At 38.4% G+C, this 20,377-nt stretch overlaps 1 protein-coding gene across 2 annotated transcripts; it reads left to right on the top strand.

Moving 5' to 3' along the window:
• Positions 1-1,226: 1,226 nt before the first annotated feature.
• On the top strand, positions 1,227-9,030 carry LOC309689090 (uncharacterized protein). Of its 2 annotated transcripts, none has more exons than XM_082505260.1 (6): positions 1,227-1,384; positions 2,551-2,625; positions 3,168-3,677; positions 3,969-4,037; positions 4,146-4,292; positions 5,237-9,030. In XM_082505260.1, the coding sequence occupies exons 3-6, from the start codon at positions 3,627-3,629 to the stop codon at positions 5,285-5,287; spliced, it is 318 nt and encodes a 105-aa protein (XP_082361386.1). In that variant the 5' UTR covers positions 1,227-1,384; positions 2,551-2,625; positions 3,168-3,626; the 3' UTR covers positions 5,288-9,030. The 2 variants fall into 2 exon arrangements, with proteins under 2 accessions (XP_082361386.1, XP_082361387.1); XM_082505261.1 differs by lacking the exon at positions 5,237-9,030 and adding an exon at positions 4,401-4,615.
• Positions 9,031-20,377: the final 11,347 nt, after the last annotated feature.

The raw sequence follows: 20,377 nt of genomic DNA, 5'->3' as shown, positions 1-20,377 counted from the left end.
TCACGCTCTCGTGTCACCCCTAGTCTTTCGTGATGACTCTTGGTGGGCTGCTGGACTTATTTTTCATTTATATGGGCTGGTGATTCGGTATGAGTGTCCGGTGAACTGAATGTCAGGTAAGACGTTATGTATATTTAAGGTAGTGACTGGAATAAGTCACAAGGTGTCGCTGTTGAGCTGCATATATGTTGTATATTTTAGCAATTTTGACCATTTGTCCTCTGCAGGACACCGTAGTTCAGATTTCTCGTTCGCGTGGGCGCCATCTTGGTTCAGTGTTTACTGTGATGTGCAAAGGTAAGCACTGTCAGTGGCGAACTGCATTGGTTTTGTTTAAAAATAAGTGTTCCACTGTGTAAAATAGCGGTTTGTCATTTAAGCCGAGCATATATTTTGTTTATTGAGAGGTTCATGTATTGTCTGATGAGAGTATGAGACAAAGATATACTTTTCTTTCTTACTTTCATATAAAATATTTAGCTTTTATTAAATAGTTATCTGAATCTTACAACCAAAGTTTGTATAATAATACACAAGATTGGCTGTAGACTATTGTTAATCATTCAGAACACTGTGTAAAAATAACAAAAAAAACCCAAGTGAATGAAAAGTGCATAAATATTTATTTTACGTGTTTGATGTGTGTGGCAGGGCGTGGTCTGCAGTGCCGCTGCAGGGGAGGTGGACCCACCTCAGCGGCATCTGCAATCACGCCTCTCAGGTGTGAAGTCTGTGCTCTCTCTGCTTTTTTTTTTTTTTTTTTTTTTTGTATGTGTCGGGCTGTGAGATGAAAAGCTACAGCCGGCTGTATGGGTACAGCAACTATGTGTGAAAAGTGGTCCATAACGTAATGCTTCAAAGTGTGTTCATGCAAACATTGTCGGGTCTGCTTATGAACCTCTGCGCACAGTGTCTACAAATTGGGGCTGTACGAAGTCACCTCATCTTTACACAAAACTGTAAGCTGTCATCTGTGAGGCTCGAGCGGTGTTTGGTTTTACCATAGTTCATGGTGGAGAATGGCTGCTCCACTGAGTTTTGCTCTCTGTAGCCGTTTGAATGGCAACCTATACTGATTAGCGGCGGCTTTCTAGTTAATTTTATGACTTTAGACTTGACTTGAAAAAAATGTTCTAAGACTTGTGACTTGAGGATAAAGACTTGAGACTTGCAAAACAATGACTTGGTCCCACCTCTGTTTACTTGTTGGTGCCTTGCTAGAGGAGCCTGGGCCCGGTGGCGCGGCGTCTGCAGGAAGAGCCTGGGCCCGGTGGCGCGGCGGCTGCAGGAAGAGCCTGGGCCCGGTGGCGCGGCGGCTATCAGCTGGCAGAAACTGTTAACCGCTCGCAGGGCAGGTGAAATGGACTATCCTTGCATGAAACAAGTGAGTCTGATGCCTTTTTCCCCAGCCATCTGACTGTTATTGTTTTGTGTAATATTTAGCTGTCATAGTAAATCTAATCAGGGACTTTTCTTTTAATGATTGTAAGTATTTATTTTATTACAGATTGAGGTATGAAGAATCCATATGTTTGTACCAACATGTAATAGCAATGTCATTTACCAAAATGTTTAGAATTATAGGTGGTCCAAAAGATTGACTCTGTTCATCTGGATTTAACATGCATATTATATAGAGATTGAAAATGTGACGTCATTCACGGGTAGAACCGCAAAGGATTCTGGGAACTCGTGGCAAGCGGTACTAGCGCACGCAGGCTTTCAATTAAAATCAGTTATACAGCGATAAAAAGAAACACAAAAATGTCAAGAAGCTGTTGTATTATTAACTGCAATAGCCGGTCGCATGACAGCCACGGGAAGCCGACGGGTAAAGAGATCGGTTGTTATTGGATTACGTCGTTGAAGAGAAATTAACTAGCATCTAACTAGCAAATGTTGTCCAGGCTACATTGGTGATACAGTTGTTTTTTTTTTTTTAATGTGTATGATATTTTTGTCATGCGATTTTAAAGCTGGTCCTACAACCGCATCCAAGAATAACATGCAGCTTATCTCAGAACTGTCGGTGAAAATAATTCTTGGAGCTAGGTTTTTTTTTGTTTTTTTTAAAATGACATCAGAAACAGCAGTATGCGACATTACGTGATGGCAGAGCTTCAGTTCATCCTTTGTCATTTTTTTTTTTTTTTTTTTTTTTAATATTAATCTTGGAGCTAGGTTTAATTGAGCTGCATTTTAAAGAGGTGCAATTTCACAATTTGTGTATATTTTCTACGTTCACTATTTTGTCATGTGTTGAGAAAAACACAGATTTAAAAATTACATGGTCTAATATTTACATTTAGCATATAACTGCAACATGCTTTTTTTTTCGTTTTTTTTTTTTTTTTTTTTAAAGACTGGAAAGGACTTGAAGTTCAAAATTTCAGACTTGTGACGTTACTTGGACTTTTACACCAGTGACTTGAGACTCGACTCTGACTTGCCTGACATGACTTGAGACTTGAGACTTACTTGAGACTTGACTTGAGACTTGCAAAACAATGACTTGGTCCCACCTCTGTTTACTTGTTGGTGCCTTGCTAGAGGATCCTGGGCCCGGTGGCGCGGCGGCTGCAGGAGCCTGGGCCTGGTGAAATGGACTATCCTTGCATGAAACAAGTGAGTCTGATGCCTTTTTCCCCAGCCATCTGACTGTTATTGTTTTGTGTAATATTTAGCTGTCATATAGTAAATCTAATCAGGGACTTTTCTTTTTATGATTGTAAGTATTTATTTTATTAGTTACTATTTTGCATCATTTTGTTTTGTTTTTTTTTTTGTTTTTAAAGCTTTTACAAAGCTTCATCATGCGCTTTCATGAGGTGACGTATCTGATAATGAGTTTTTTGGTGTTCTGATAATCTTAGTTTCTAAATGTGCCAAATGTAGTGTTTGTAATTCAATAAACTTTCATGGGAGAAAAAAAAAAAGAAGTGTTTCAGGAAACCATAATAAAAAGTATAAAATACTGAAATGCCTATTATGGATATATTTGATATCAAGAAGAAGACAGATGTGTCGGTCGCGACACATGTTTGTTTCATATCAAAATGTGAAGAGACAACATAAAAGCAACAGGTGTTACTGTATTCTATCAGAACTGGATCCAGCAGAAATGTATGAACCTGTTAATGTGTTTCTTTTGCTTTTTTTTTTCCAAGAATGGCCTTAATGAAATTGACCAATAACCGGCCTGAGACGCCGTACTTCAGGCCCCCACCCATTCACATCCGGGTGTTAAAATCTTGCAACCAGCTAAAGGTGATTCAATTCAATTTTATTTATATAGCATCAAATCACAGACACACAGGAGGATCAGCTGGGATATCCAAGATGGAGGGGTCAAACCACTGTTAACCAAAAAAAATACGGTGGCAACAATCACTGACGGAGAGACAGTGGCAAAAATTACTTTGTTTGAAGAATTCTCATCCAAAGTCAAAGAGGGCATGTCTTATATGATGAGGGGACATGAGCTGAGGGGCCAAGCTCCCCTTATCTAATCAACATTACGGCGAGGACACAGTTTTTTAAAGCTCCTGCCCTTGCAGTCACAGAGGCCCTCATCACAAAGGCAGAGGAGCTTCTTAATCCACCTTCCCCAGCCAACACCACTGAAGATGAGCCCAACGTTTGGAGGGCTTATTATAGTGGAAGGGGAGGTTCTGGAGGTAAATATTTGTGGTTCCATCAGAACTGATATTGCTTTAGGTTTTCAAAGAAACCATTACTTTTTTGTCTTTAAAAGTAAAAATAATAATTTTTGTTGTTGTTGTCGTCAAACAAACACAAAATTGTGAGAACAAGATCAACTGCTATTATTTTGTAAATGGTTGTAGATTTATCATTAACAACAATAATAAAATAATAGATGTAGTAAGTCAAGAAAGAAGCACCTAGATGTACACACACAGATTTATGCAATCACAATAACTGACATTATATTTTAATTGAATTTTCAGTGTTCTGCAGTGAGGAAGGTTTTCGCAGGCAAACAACAGGTGCCTATACGAACGCTCCAGCTAAAGCAGGTAATGGTGCAACTAAAGTGTAGTATTGAAAATGGTGAAAATAGGCATATTTGAGATTTGTATTAGTTAATGAATAAATCTTTCATTCTGTCATGTTTGTGATTTCAGGATGGGCATACCATGACTGTCTCCTTGTGGAGGGAGGCATCAATTTACAATGTTCATGTGGGAGATCAGATAAAGGTCTCCCATGTCAAAGTAAACCACTCTGCCTATGGTGTACAGCTCCAGACGACCTCCTATACTAAGATTGAGGTATGAAGAATCCATATGTTTGTACCAACATGTAATAGCAATGTCATTTACCAAAATGTTTAGAATTATAGGTGGTCCAAAAGATTGACTCTGTTCATCTGGACGTAGCGTTTTCAGGTGGGAGAAACGTTTCGTCACTCATCCACGTGACTTCTTCAGTCTCAGCGGACTGCAGGTTTCTGAGGTCTTTGATCAGGGCCCATGACAATTTGTATATTATTGATCAATGAACTGACCTTCCAGCCTATTGTTCCTTCAGTGGCAAGACAAGGCAAGTTTATTTATATAGCACAATTCAACAACAAGGTGATTCAAAGTGCTTTACAGAGACATTAAAAAACAAAAACAATAAAAAGAGCATGATTTAAAATCGATTAAAAAAAACAAAACAAAAAACAGTAGATAAAATCAGTAGTTAAAATGTAAGTTTTGAAATTTAAGCTTAAAAGTGTGGATTTGGTGCTTTATTCAAAAGCAGCTGAGAACAGGTGAGTCTTCAACCTGGATTTAAATAAACTGAGTGTTTCAGCTGATCTGAGGCTTTCTGGGAGTTTGTTCCAGATATAAGGAGCATAAAAGCTGAATGCAGCTTCTCCGTGTCTGGTTCTGACTCTAGGAACTGATAAAAGACTGGATCCAGATGACCTGAGGGATCTGGAAGGTCTAAATTGAGATATAATCATAAATTTTTCACACTGATGAAAGATAAAAGGTTGCTTTTAGTATTTAGATTTTTCCAGGCAGTATTTAAAATTCAAATGTGAAATGCACATCCCTAGTATTTCCCTTTGCTTAAACAAAAGGTCCATCTATCCCTCAGCCGGCACCCGCCACAGTACAAGTGTCCTTGCTGTTTTGATAACTGGATCCTGAAGGGTTAACATGTCAACGGCAATTCTTTACTGCGTGTCACCAAGAGATTAATGTCAGTTGTTCCTGAACAGGCGCCCGGCCCCTCGTCGAAACCAGCAGTGACCTTGGACGCTCCGCAGTGAATGTGAAATGACTCCAATCAATGACAACAATGGGAACAGAAGAGCACGTTTTAATTTCACTTCATCAAAACAAAGAGGCACTCCCAATAATGCTGTTACAGTCCTGCAGCCTAACTGAAGAATTCAAACTGAGTGGCATGGTTCAGGGTTTTGTTTCTTTCTTTCTTTGGGATAATGACACTAAAAAGCTGAAATGGTTTGAAATCTCATTGTGTACTTTCCGTTCTCTGTTCCCAATCCCCCAGAAGACCTTAGAGCATTTGTTTTGTATCATTTCAGTTCTAAATTATCAGACATGGTGCCAACTCACAAAGTGCAGCAGGAGAATTGTATTATAATTTTGCATGTATCTGCTCAGTGATGCAAAAGAGAGAATGCCTTTCAAGTGGTTGAGCATTACCACAATAAAATGATTCATGGCAGAGTCTGTAACTGCTCACAGTTATAGAAATAGACACCTGGTTTTACTGACTTCTCTACCTTAGTACCACAAAGTGCAATTGTTCAGTTCAGTTCATTTTTATTTCAAACATTTCAAACATGTGCCTTCACAATCATTACAAAATATCATTCCCTTATTTGTTTGAAAAGGAGTAGGCTGAAGTATTTACTTATTTGTCCCTACCCCCTCAAGTTTTACCTCTCATTCATTTAATTTTCTTTTGTCTTAAATTAAACAAACAACATATGAAACATGAAGTAAAACAAAACATAACATACATAAATCAAAAACAAGAAATTAGCAAGCCCCACCACAGTATAGTTTCTTTCATATGAAAAATACAGAATGTGTATATTTGCAGATACACAAGTTATGGAAAAACAACAAACCAAAAAAAAAAAAAAAACCCCAAAAAAGAACCGCAACACCATTGCCAGCAACATTACCGTCCTGGGTTAACCCCGTTTTCTTCATTCTTATACTTATTTAAAATTAGGTTTTTATATTTTACTTTAAACTGTTTTATGTTTTGACTGTCTTTTATTTCTTCTGTTAGACTGTTCCATAATTTAACTCCTGCAATTGAGATTGACATAGTTCTTAAAGTTGTTCTAGCACTTTGTATTTTTAAATTCCATTTCCCTCTTAAGTTATACCCACCTTCTCTTTCTATGAACAATTTACAGATTTCTTTGGGAAGCAATTTATTTCTTACTTTATACATTATTTGCGCTGTTTTAAGCTTCACTAAGTCTTGGAATTTAATAGCTTGCATTTTGACAAAGAGTGCATTTGTATGGTCCCTGTACCCTACATTATTTATTAATCTAATGGCCCTTTTCTGTATTATAGTTATTGTTTGTGTGTTACTTTTGTATGTGTTTCCCCAGACCTCTACACAGTAGCTCATATATGGCAGTAGTAAAGCACAGTATAAAATGTGCAGTGCTTTCTGATCCAACATATGCTTTGCTTTCCCCAGGACGGCAATGCCCCGTGCCAATTTCCCCCGAACATAAGTAATGTGTGGCTTCCAACAGAGCTTGTGGTCAATGATCACCCCAAGAAATTTTATTTCATTTACTCTTTACATTGTCAACACATATTTCTACTTCGATGTTTTTCTTTTTGGTTTCCAAACAACATAAATTTGGTTTTATCTAGATTCAATGATAATTTATTTATATCAAACCACTTCTTTAATATTGTTAATTCCTGTGTGATCATTTCCAAAACCTGTGGCAATTCTCCTCCTGAACACAGTATATTTGTGTCATCTGCAAATATTACAAACTTTAAAATCTCCGATACTCTGCAGATATCATTTAAGTACATAATAAACATTTTTGGACCCAGTACTGAACCTTGAGGTACTCCACAAGCTATATCCATCAAATTAGATTTATATTCATTTATTTGTACATATTGTTGCCTATTCCCTACATAGCTTTTTAACCATTCCAAAACCACTCCCCTAAACCCGTACTTTTCCAGTTTTTTTTAATAGAATTTCATGATTAACAGTATCAAACGCCTTCTTTAGATCTAAGAAAACTCCGAGCGCATACCTCTTACTATCCATACATTCCGTTATCTTTTCCATTAAATCTATCAGTGCCAAAGCTGTTGATCTGTTGCTTCTGAACCCATACTGACTATCTGTCATTAATTCATATTTTTCCACAAAACTCAAATCTTTTTATGAAGAGTTTTTCCAGTATCTTAGAGAACTGGGAGAGTATTGACACTGGTCTATAGTTTGTAAAATGATGTCTTTCACTGGTTTTGTAAATGGGAATAACTTTAGCAACTTTCATTTTTTGTGGAAAAACTCCTTTTTGAAACGACAAGTTGAATATATATTTTAATGGTTTTACGATACCATCAATAACTGTCTTTAGCGTTACCATATCAATATCATTCCAGTCTGTACTGGTTTTGTTCTTAAGTCCTCTAACTATGTCATAAATCTCTTTCTCTTCCACTGCTCTTAAAAACATTGAGCTACTATTCCTTTCAATATTTTCACCAGTGTCCCTTTCTATTCCATCAACCTTTATTTCTTCTGCCAGTTTTGGCCCTATGTTTATGAAGAATTCATTAAAGCCATTTACTATCTCTTCCATGTTATTAATACTTCTTGTCCCTTCTATAAAGTACCCAGGGTAATCATTATTCCTTGATTCATTTTTGATTATTCTGTTTAATACATTCCATATATCTCTTGTGTTATCTTTATTGTGTTCTAACCTTTTAATGTAATACTCTCTTTTACAGGATCTCATTATATTAGTTAATTTATTTTTGTAAGTTTTATACTTCATTTCAGTTTCTATTGTTCTCTTTTTTATGAATTCTCGATATAGGGTATTCTTTTTTTTGCTGGCATTTTGTAGTCCTTTTGTCATCCATGGTCTTCCTGCATAGTTGTGTTTCCTATTGATTTCAATTACTGGGCAGTTTTTATCAAGTAATGTGTTAAATGTTCTTAAAAATCCTTCGTAAGCTTTATTAACTTCTGTTTGTTCATATACAATATTCCAATCTTGCTTTAAAAGTTCATTTCTAAGACAATTTAAGGTCTTCTCTGTTCTTATTCTTTTGTAAATAATCTTATGTCCATCGTTATTCACTTTATAATGGCAATTATAAGATGCAAAGACTGGTAAATGGTCACTTATATCATTGATTAACAGCCCACTTTTTATCTTTCCTTCTATTATATTTGTAAATATATTATCTAATAGAGTTGCACAATGAGATGTTATTCTGGTCGGTCTTGTTATCAGTGGAAATAAACCGATGCTGTACATGGAATCAATAAATTCTTCTGTACTCTTATTATGATTTGGATTCAATAAGTCAATATTAAAGTCCCCACAAATAAACATTATTTTCTGATTTATATTTGTAAATAAGTCCTCCATATTATCCTTAAATATCTCAATCTTAGATCCTGGTGTTCTATATATACAACTGACAATTAGGTTTTTCCTTTTTTCTATACTTATTTCCACTGATAAACATTCCATCACTCCATCAATAACAGTTGTCATTCTTCCCATTCTTTTGTACTTTAGGTTTTTATCAATGTAAAGTGCCACCCCACCTCCTTTCTTGTTGATCCTGTCTACATGAAGGAATTCATATCCATTTATTTTAAAGTCTTCTTCTTTTCCAGGAGTTATCCAGGTCTCCGATATGGCTATCACATTGAATGGCTGTTCAAACTGTGTTATGTAGTCTTTGATGGATTGAAAGTTTGCATATAAGCTTCGACTATTAAAGTGAACCATTGTTATACCCTGTTCTACCTTGAATTCCTTTTTAAGTTGCTCATTTGTATAATAATTGCATTCATTTGTCTTATTGTTAAAGAAATTACAATCAGGATCTATGTTGCTGTCATACATCAATGTCTTATTTTCAATATCTATATGAGTTGTTAGTTGAAAATTGTCAGACATCTGCGTTGGTCGTGCACTTGGACGGTCCCATCATATTTAGCACTGCTTTGCATTTATCAGTTATATTTTTCTAGTTCAGTCATCTCTTTGATGACTAGACACATACAAACTTCAAATCACGTACAAACCCTGAAGCACGTACAAACTCCAAAACACGTAAAAACTCAGAAGGACATAAAAACTCAAAACACGTACAAACCCTGAAGCACGTACATTTCCAAAACACGCACAAACTCCAAAACACGTACAAACCCCGAAGCACGTACAAACTCCAAAACACGTAAAAACTCAGAAACACATAAAAACTCAAAACACGTACAAAAGACAACAGAAGTGCTCCAGGATGCTGGGAGCAGTGTTGAACTTTTGTTACCTAGTGGCTACACAAGCCAGCAAGTACCAACGACCGTATTTGGTGTGTGGTAATAACAGGTAAATGAAAATTTTTTTATTTATTTGACTATATACGAATTCTTGTGTATAAATACACAAACAATACACATATGCTTTCATGCTTTCAATTGTTTAAGTGATCTAGGTAGCTCTGTTTTGGAAGAGTTTGTACGTGTTTTGTCTCTAGGGGCCACCGCATATATTTATATATAAACATTTATAAATAAAACCTTTTTTTTTTTTTTTACATTAGTAATTCCTTTTGTGCATAATTTTATATTATTGTTAATAACAAATTAATTAAAGCAACAAAACAACCTGAAGAGCCGGTTCGGAGCCAAAAGAGCCGGCTCTTTTTAGTGAGTTGAACCGAGAGAGCCGGTTCTCAAAAAAGAGCCGGAAATCCCATCACTACTGGACACCACCTGCATGAGGTGTTTTAGGCATGTCCTGGAGGTAGGAGGCCCCAGGGCAAACTGAGGGCTCGGTGGAGAGATTACATTTCACAGTTGGCTTGGAAATAATTCAGTTTTCCCCCAGATGAGCTGGAAGCAGTGGCTGGCAAAAGGCAAAAGTTTCTCTCCTTAGATTGACCAAACCCATGACCTTGAACCTGGATATATAGGACAGGGAGGATAAATAAAAGGATGTTACATTAAACCAGTGGTTCCCAAACCTTTTTTTTTTTTTTTGCTAGGCCCCTGTTTGTTTTACAAGAAAATCTTCGCAGCCCCCCGGCACAAACACATCCTCAAACCACACACAGCCATTTCAAACTCCACTGCAGTTTCTTTTACACCTCAAACCTTTAAAAAACCAAAAGCAAACAAATAAAAGTAAACTACAATAAATTACAGGTTGGAACAAAATAAACTAATACCATCTTTATTTTAAGTGTAGTTGTTTCATTCCCCCTTTGTAAGAATAATTTTTCAAAACATGCCTCTATGTGCAAAGTGGGTTTAAAAACATAAAACGTGATTTGGACAGGGGAAATGGGTTTTGGTTTAGACACAAATACATATGATTTTAAAAAAATCGTCTTGTGATCGCACATACTTCTTTTTGTGCCTCTAAAACATCCTTGTTTGTCTTTCCAGAACAGACATATGATGTCATAACTGTCGGAGCACCGGCCTCTCACTGCCAGGGTTTCTAAAAATGGCGTTCTGAGGAAGCTCATCCAGAAGTTTGAGGAAGCAAAGAAACAGTAAGTTGAGAGTAAAGTCGGGCGTCACATTAGGGCTGGGCGATATGGCCTAAAATCCATATCGCGGTATAATTTGAAGCACGTGCGGTAAAGATATATATCGCGAAATATTCTTTTCTTCTGTATAACATATTTTCCACACTATATGACACACTTAATTAATTTTCTCAAAAATCGAAAGTGTGCCTATGAATTCTGGTTGTGCTTATCTGACCTCGAACCGATTTTGGCGTGCAGAAATCTGTTAAAAAATGTTTTAGTACAACTTTGGTAAGCTGCACTGCTTGATGGATTGTCAGAGCATTACGGCTGCCGTAGTGAGGAGCTTCACGGAGTAATCTGGGTCCAAAACTCCGTGGGCTTCAGCTCCCAAAGTCAAACGAACACAGAGTTAAAAACGGTCTAAATTCTTTCATCTTTAATAAAAATATCAACCTTTCTGCTTTACCAGGTGTAACAATTAAGTTTAACATCCATGCATCAATGAAAACAGAATTTATTAAATTTAACGGAGTTACAAGTTAACAGGAAGTTAGCTTGCTAGTTTCCACCTAAACATTTCATACCATGTTCTGACTGAGAGATTTTTTAAACTAATTAAAACGTACAGCTCTGCTACCACTTCCAACATAAATGAAGACAGAAAACTAAACAGCAGTGGCGTTTGCAGGGTTACTGAAGTTGGACTACCTGGTATATAATGTTGTGCTACGTGATTGCTAGCGACACAGCTTTGTTAGCATAACATTAGCACAGTGAAGCTGGAGGATGAACGCCAGCTTCACTTTTTTCCACTTGATAAAAGTTAACGTGAGGGATTCTGGTGTTTAGGGACAAATGCAATCGCATAGCGATGACCTCTGCTCCTGTTTTGCGTTTTTATATTTTGCTTTATTCGTCTTGTGATTTGAATTTAAACAGTCGTTTTTGGTCATCTTGTTTCTTCAATTTCTGCATTAATACTTCAGTTCCCATTTTATGGCTTCCTCTTAATTTTGCTTTTGTTACTTTTCCAATCAGCGTAAATGAGGAGGAATGGTGAGTCCTTGCACTGCTTTGCTTGTTTTCATTTGACTGAACTAACTTCATTAGAGTTATTTGATATTGTATTTTGCACTATCCTACTGTATATTACTGTAATAGTAGTATTCTTATTATATATATGGTATATCTTATTCCTCTGTTCCTCTGTCTCTCTTGCTGCATTGAGCATGTGTATGACTAAAGAATTTCCCTCGGGATAAATAAAGTTCTTCTTATCTTATCCTTAAGATTTGTACAACAAAGTATTTTCAGTTTTAAGCTGGAAGAATGGGGTTTTGCACAGCTTATCATGTTAATGCAAGAAAAAAAGGGCACGTAGCGCATCGGTGATGTGTTCACTAATATAGAACTAAAATGTGTGTTAGCTTAAAATGAGCAAATCCTTTGTCACAAAGTTGTATATGAATACTGCTCATTGTATAAATTCAGTCATTTTAAAGTCTATCAAAAACATGTTTCTGTGCTTGGAAAGTCAAATCCTGACAATATTAATGAGACGTTTCTAAAATTCTTCTACACAGATGGTCTGAATTTGTGAAGCGAGTGGTATCGCTCTCCGTCCCCGGCATTTATCGAAGTCGGCTCCTCGTTGTTTTTTCTAAGCCACGATTAGGCTCATTGAGAGCAGGCATGTGCATGCAGACAGTGTTTGTTTTTACATCTGGTGGGTAACGTCCCTCCCTATATTTTTGGAACAGTACCTCTGAAGCTTGATTTAGATTTCTGCAGGAAATTTACGTTCTAACTTCAGATGTAACACCTCTTAACACTAAACCGGTCCATTCCACGCTAGTGATGTGCGATACCACTGATTTCCTTTCCGATCCGATACCAAGTAATATTCAGGGTGGTATCGACAATACTGATCCGATACCGATACTTTATACAAAAACGTATTTTATTTATTGTATCTCAAATTATAGCGTCATAATAATTTACAGGACATCAGATTACTTGTTCTTATCACTTAATAATGCAGAGTTCATCATATAGAAATAAAAAAAACTGAAGTTGTGCGCTATTTGAACACCTTGCCTGCCTGCAGCACTAAAGGACTCCATGAGAGACGTCTGTCTCGCCCTAGCAGCACCTGTCCCTCTCATCCTCTTCAGTTCGTCTTAACATACACTCCTCATATTCTGTGATATGATTTACTCTGAGGTGTTTGACAAGGTTAGTGATGTTGCCACAACCATACATGCCAACCCTCCCGATTTTTCCGGGAGAATCCCGGAGCCACCATTCTCCCGAATTTCCACCTGGACAACAAAATTGAAAAACCATATTGCAGCCAATTCCAGTTTCCAACAATGGCGGCAGCTACTTAGTTTTAATATTACTCTTATTTCTCTTTCTGGGTCGCAAAAAAACAAACAACTTTTAACATGTTTTCAGGTGAGAATGTAGCTGTGTAAACTTCAAATATCTGAGCCGATCGACACATCGTTTTCAAACCCCCGCTGCCTTTCGCTACTCGGGTTAAACATGATATATAAGTCACTTTGATAACTTAAAAATGTTATTGTTTGGCTTTTTCAGTGTTTTATTTGTTCGTGAGTAAATCGGTTTGGCTGAGATTAAAGTTATTAGATTCGATTAAATTAAATTTAACTTTATTAATACCTCGGGAGGGTTCCAACGGGGTTTTCACACAGCTGAATAAACGTCAAACAGAAAACTAATTAAAGAAAGTGTGAGACGGTCGAGAGTTTACGCCAGCGCCCGGTTATATTTTAGATAGCAAGGAGCAGACGGCAGTTCCACTCCACCGAGGGAACTCATGACGTACTACCCGGCTTTCTTTAGACCGTGAAGGGCGGGTCCTCAGGTGGAAGCAGACTCTGAATTTCGACACCCCCGCTGTTTCCGGGCCGGCTAATAATAACGGTGACATTTAACGTATTTTATCCAATAAATAAACATTGTAAAATGCATTTATCACCCCCGCCCCCCCCCAACAGCCCTTTTGAATGTCTCCCTAATTCTGAGGTCTCACGGTTGGGAAAGTATAGCCACAACACCTCAATGTTGGAGCACTTTTTTGCCACATGTATCGCAAACCACGTCTCAGCTGTTTGTGGAGGAAAAATACGTTCGCACAATTACGCTCAGCCATTGTTGTGACATTTATACAGCCGTATTTTGCACATGACTATGAAAGGCGGAAGAGGAAGTAGTTCCTTTGAATGTAGACAATCCGAATGTTATAGTTTCTCTCCACTGTGTTGCTGTTAATGATAAACTACAAATTTACCCTAAATTACTAAAAAATATCGATATTTTAATGTGAGAATCGATTCTAGAACATAAATGACTGGTATCGGAGGAATCGATATTTCAGGATCGATCCGCACATCACTATTCCACGCTGTTGTTTCCAGTTACAGCGTATATTTCCCGTTGAAGCATATTTCAGGCATAAGACAGAAACATTACAAAAATATACACCTGCAGGCCACTCTAATGTCTTTATTTGACTAAATGCACTAAATTACTGCCACAAGCTTTTGAACACATGTACCTAATAAAGTGGCTGGTGAGTGTAAGAGTATCCTCAGTCCCAGCTCGGATACAGATGTGTCTGTGTGTCTTTGTTCCCTGCAGTAGTGCCCTCTCCAGCTCAGTCATATGAGACTGAGCTGGAGAGGGCACATGCCTGCTCTCAATAAAGCCAAATATTTCAAAATTTCATTTTGAGGCATTTTAAAAATGAATGTGTTTGAGTTTCATTGCTCCAAAGCAATGTTTTCATATAAGCAAGATAACAACCAGTTTGCAACCATGTAAGTACAGTCCTCTATTGTGAACAGACGTGTTGGCAATCTGTCTGCGTTTATAAATTAGACAACAGTTATTTGCAAATCTTCATCAATCTGCCTGAGAGTGATTGCAGTCGGTCTGAGTTGGACTGCAACTGTTTTGAGTCAGGTTGCCTCCAAGGAGGCAGTTTATTATTTTCCTTTCCTAGTTGGACAGATGGCTGTTGTTTTGTTTTTACTGTAGTGTGCTGGGCCATTAATGGCTCAGGGGCTGCAGCGTATCCGCGCCAACACCTAAGGCCAACGTGGAATCACCGGTCAGACTAACATAAAGAAAAAATCTGTTAAATTACACATTTGTATTCATTAAGTCACAGACAATGAAAACAAGCAGAAATCAAGATGTAATATTTTTATAATTTTATTGATGTTAAATTAAAGTCCCAGCTTAGTTATGTTGTCAGTGCAAGTCACTTCAATCTGTATAGCACCAAAGGAAACAATGGTGTTTTCAAGGTGCTTCACACTGTAAGGTAACAACTTACAGTATTAAAAAGAAAACCCCAAAAGAACAAACCCCTCTGAGCAAGCACGAGGCGACAGTGGGAAGGAAAAACTCCCTTTTAAGAGGAAGAAACCTTCGACAGAACCAGGCTCAGGGCGGGGTGGCCATCTGCCGCGACCATTCCTGGGGATTTCAAAAATGACTTGATCTGATCTAAATGTAAAACTAGCTCATTTAAAGTGTCCAGTGAGTTTTAGAAAATATTTTGCTGTTGATATCACGATGTCACTATAAAGTGGAAACTTTGTTTCTTCCCTTACACCTCCCAAAAAATGCCCGCACCGATGAGAAGCACTTAGATATGCAACTTGGTTCTGTGAATATCTTTCTTTTGAAAGTTTTAACAATATCTTCATCAAGATCTTGGAAGTTTAATTGCCAGAATGTCACCAAAGATGCATGCTTCCATCTTTTACAGAGGGATTTGAAAACCCTCTCGCTGAGTTTCTTGAACTTCTCTGGTGGGATTTTGTCGTATCCGGCCCTGATTTCAGTCCAGATTTTCATGGTAAGCTGGTTGGAGATAGCTTCAGCACTTTCAATGCTGAAGACTGTGCCTGATTTTTTTGAAACCTGGGAAATCAGTCCTTCCACAAAGATTTCCACTGAAAGTCTGCATCTTTCTTTCTTTTCATATGATTCCAGTCTATCAGTAACTGTTACTGCCAACAGGTGTTCTTGGAATACTGAAGTAGTTATGATATTAAATATTGGTTGTTCCATTAAATTCATTGAATCCTCCTCCCCACTCCTCCTCATTTCCAATGATATTAGTGACAATTTATGTAATTTGTCACAAATATCAGTGAAAATCGCATTAGCAATGCAGTCAAAGTAATTCTGCACTTTTCGGTCTAAATGCAAATCCATCCCCTTGAATTTGTCCAAGAGTAGATCCAACAAACGTTTTTGGTGAGAATGAGGGCACTTTAAAAGTTTACCAAGCTTTGAAAGCACAGCCTGAATTAATGTCTCTAACCATCTTTCAAAGTCTAAGGTTTTTTCAGGTGGCTCACAGTCTACAGAAGATCTGTGATGCTGTATCTTTTTATATGACTCCGTTTGACTTACGTTTGTTAACGGTGGGATGCTGGCTTCATGTTCAACACAGGATTTCTGCTGCTGGGGATCTGGAATTGGATTGTTTTCTGGTTTTGCAGCACTGTGTTGGTCAGCATTTTGACAGCTTTCTTCTGTGTTAGCTGTTTCTTGGCTGTTAGCATCTATATTCTGTGCTGTATCAAACTCCTGCTCAGCAGAATCGTCCAAAAATTTCACACGTGACAAAACCGTTTTGCCAGTAGTGGTGTGGACAGAACAGTTTTCATGTACAGGGGAGTTCTGGGAAGACCTCAGTGGTGATACTGCTACTGACTGTGCACACAGGTCCATTACGTCCTCTACAAAACCTACAAGCCGCTTAGCGGTGAAGCAATCCGGATAGCCTGAGATAAGCTCTCCCCACTGCTTGATCGAAAAACTACTGAACAAGTTATTCAAGAGGGATACCAAAGCATGTACTGTAGAATTATCCCCATTGGTCTGAACTGTTTCATCATTTGTCATTGTGTTACAGTTCGAGCTTGCCATTTCACTTTTTTGTTTTTTATGTCTAAAATGTTGTTTTGTGTTAAACTCCGTGTTTGAACGTTTAAAGCGCTGCTGTCCCGCTGTGTGAATGCGTTTCAACTGAACAGCCAGGTCTATATATAAGGTCGGTTTAAGGTTTCTTTGTAACGTCACCTGACGTTTCTTTGTAACGTCACCAGTCAAAGGACTGGCCCGCCCCGTCATAACGAAAGGGGCGGGACAAATCTGTTGCTTAGCAACTGAAAAAAAGGCACACCGCGCTGAATGCTACATCCGGCCTGCGACGGTACACCGCCTCCGCACCACCGTTTAAACATGAAGTGTGGATGTTAGAAGATCCCAAATATGGTGAGCTACTGGGAAATTACTCACGTAATGAGGAGGAGGTCGATGTCGAAGTCGAAGAGGCCATGCACGGACCCATATTTCTGATGATATAAGAGCAACTTTGGTGGACCATGTCATCAACCATGGCCTGACTATGAGGGAAGCTGGGCAGAGAGTCCACCCACATCTAAGCTGCTTCACAGTGGCATCTGTAATAAGAACATTCCGACTAGAAAACAGGTCTGTCTTCACCTCTCTACCTTCTACTCCACTCAGATGGTTTTTATAGCACTGTTCTACAGTATATACCATTACCATATCAAGTGTACAGGGTATTGCAGGGTGCTAAGGCTCCTTTTGCAGCCAAAGTGGTAGTTTCTGTGAAACATAGCATGATTACTTATATTGAAGTACAGTGGATGACACAGTACATACAGTAAAGTACTGTAAGAAAAATAAGCAAAGCGATGACAATATGTGGTTGTATTTCTCTAGACTGACTCGAAGACCTTCTGGGGGAGGACGCCAACGCCTGTTCACACAACAGCAGGAACTTGCCGTTGTGGACCTAGTGAGGGCAGACAATGCCATCCGTCTCCACCAGCTACGAAAGCAAATACTTGCAGACAGGCAAGTGTTCAACAGCATAAACCATGTGAGCATCACCACCATCAGACGCATCTTGGGTAAACACAGCATCACCATGAAGCAGCTCTACAGAGTCCCATTTGAGAGGAACAGTGACAGGGTCAAAGGACTTTGAGCTGAATATGTACGGGTAAGTGTAACTGTCCTTTACATGTACAATACAGTATTGGTGAAATCCAGTAGCAGCTGAATATGTACCATATCAGTACCACATGGATCCATTCTGAGAGCTACACAGGTACCTGTGTGATGGGGTTCTGTATGTGTAGCACTGTAGTACAGTAATATGTTCTCTTGGCCATGGATGGAGTTGCACAGCCTCATGAATTCATTTTCATTGATGAAGCTGGATTCGACCTGTGCAAAACAAGACGACGGGGTCGTAATGTCATTGGTCAAAGGCAATTGTGCACGTCCCAGGGCAGCGCAGGGGAAATGTCACATTGTGTGCCGCCATAAGCCTTCGAGGGCTTCTGCATCATCATGCAAAACTAGGTCCATACAACAGCCAACATATACTCACATTTCTAGATGCTCTCCATAACATAGTTGTACAGAACAGACCAGATCAGCCCAGGTTTGTTTCCATCAGGCTGCTCTGGTCCAGGCCTGGTTCTCCAACCACAACCAACTTGAAGTGGTATACTTGCCCCTTACTCACCATTTTTAAACCCTATACAGGAATTTTTTTCGGCTTGGAGATGGCGTGTATATGACCGCCAACCACATGCCCGCATGCCTCTTCTGCAGGCAATGGAACAGGCCTGCGGCGACATTCAGGTGACAGCAATCCATGGATGGTTTCGACATGCAAGAGGATATTTTCCCCGGTGCCTAGCGAGAGAAGACATTGCTTGCGATGTCGATGAGGTCCTGTGGCCAGACGCCAACAGACGGCGGGATCCATGAGCCCACGTATGCACAATTGTCATGATTTTTTGTGTTTACAGTATGGTGTTTTTTCTATTACTGTATTATGGTGTTTTTTGGTTTTTTTTTTGCTTTCTCTGAATTCATGGTAAATGGCCTGCATTTGTATAGCGCTTTACTCAGTCCCTAAAGACCCCAAAGTGCTTTACACTACATTCAGTCATTCACCCATTCTCATGGTACTGCAATGTACAATACTGAGTAGGCCTATTTGTTGTTTTGGTTGTTTGAAAATGTGTCTCCTGAAAATATGCCTTCTGAATAAACAATGAAAGACTGCAGTGTTTTATATAAAGTAGACTAGTGTGCTCCCCCTGATCTGTAAGTGTTTGCATATGATGCAAGTATGTGTCATTTTGTCAACAGTTACATTTTGACAAAGGAATGTTAGGTTTTGACAGCAGAGTTTAGGTTTTGAGAGTTTCAATTTGGCACAGATGTGAATGGTATATTTCCCAGTGTTGTGTCGTGTGTACCCAGAGGTTGCCCTTTGTTACAAATTAAAGTCTACAAATCAATGACATCACACTGGCCTATGTTTATTCAGTCTATGATTACATGTCAGTGAGATCTTGGAGCTGCCAGCATGCAAAGCTGCAGCTTTAGAATTTAGGCTCTAATCCTTTTTTCCACCATTTTTTTTTATTTTTCTTCTTCCTTTGTTTCTCAGACATGTGTGTTTTTTTTTTTTTTTTTTTTTTTTTCTCCCATCATTTCCTCTTATTGTCCCTTTACATACTCTTTGCCTCGCTCCAGTCTACTGCCAGAGTTTCAGTATTTTATTCACTTAATAGCAGGACAGAATACCACGTGACTGTGGCCTTGTGTTATACCCTCTCTGCTGCAGTGATGCTGCAGACAAACACAAACATCGTGATCAGACATTTAAGAAAAGCCTCTTACAGATGAAGGTCTGTGTCTCTTGACCTAAACACATAATCAAGTTAAATCTAATTTATGTTCATCAGTGCCCCTCACACTGTAACTTAAAGTAATACATTTGTTACTGGTTAATTACAGAAGCACGTTTGTGAGCATAAAGATGTAAGCCTTGGACCATCGGGATGAAATGTGGTTGGGAAACTTAACAAGCATTGATAAAGCTTCATCAGTAGTTCGAACAATGCCTCAAAACCTTCGCTCACCACAGGTGGTTAGCAGACTGTGGTTGTACCATGCAGCCTAATAACATGCAGTAAATTGCAGGTTAAAGCAGTCTGCTTACACATTGTTAAACGAGGGAAGGGAACTAATGTGGCTGTCACATGACCCTTTTGTCCCATTTCATCCCAGCATTTGATTAAATTGCTGCTCACTACTTAAAACTGATCACATAAAACTATTTTTCTTCATCTTTTAATGATTACCAAAGTCTGTGAATCCCCAAATTGTTCAGTTGTTCTTTTTGCTCCCTATGAGGTCACTTTTACCATGTGACAAAAACAACACCCCACTGTACACACTTGAGCCACCAGCAACTTTATAAATCCCCAATAAAAAGCTGACAGGTTGCAATGATGTTCCAAATAACTTATTAAGAAAACAACTAAATACACAGAAAATATTATGAAAACTGGTTTATTTTATATCTCCTAGTTTGAAGTGAAGCAATAAAAACATGTATAAAACATCACAAACTGTAATATTATACAAATGCTTACGTCCTGCTGATGCAATGGAGACATCTTCCAGTGACAGTCTTCATCCGTGTGAGT

This window comes from Aulonocara stuartgranti, assembly GCF_965226115.1.
Source record: "Aulonocara stuartgranti genome assembly, chromosome: 15".
In the NCBI taxonomy this organism is placed as follows: Eukaryota; Metazoa; Chordata; class Actinopteri; order Cichliformes; family Cichlidae; genus Aulonocara; species Aulonocara stuartgranti.
The sequence above is the reverse complement of the archived record's forward strand: the minus strand, read 5'-3'. Positions and strand labels throughout refer to the sequence as shown.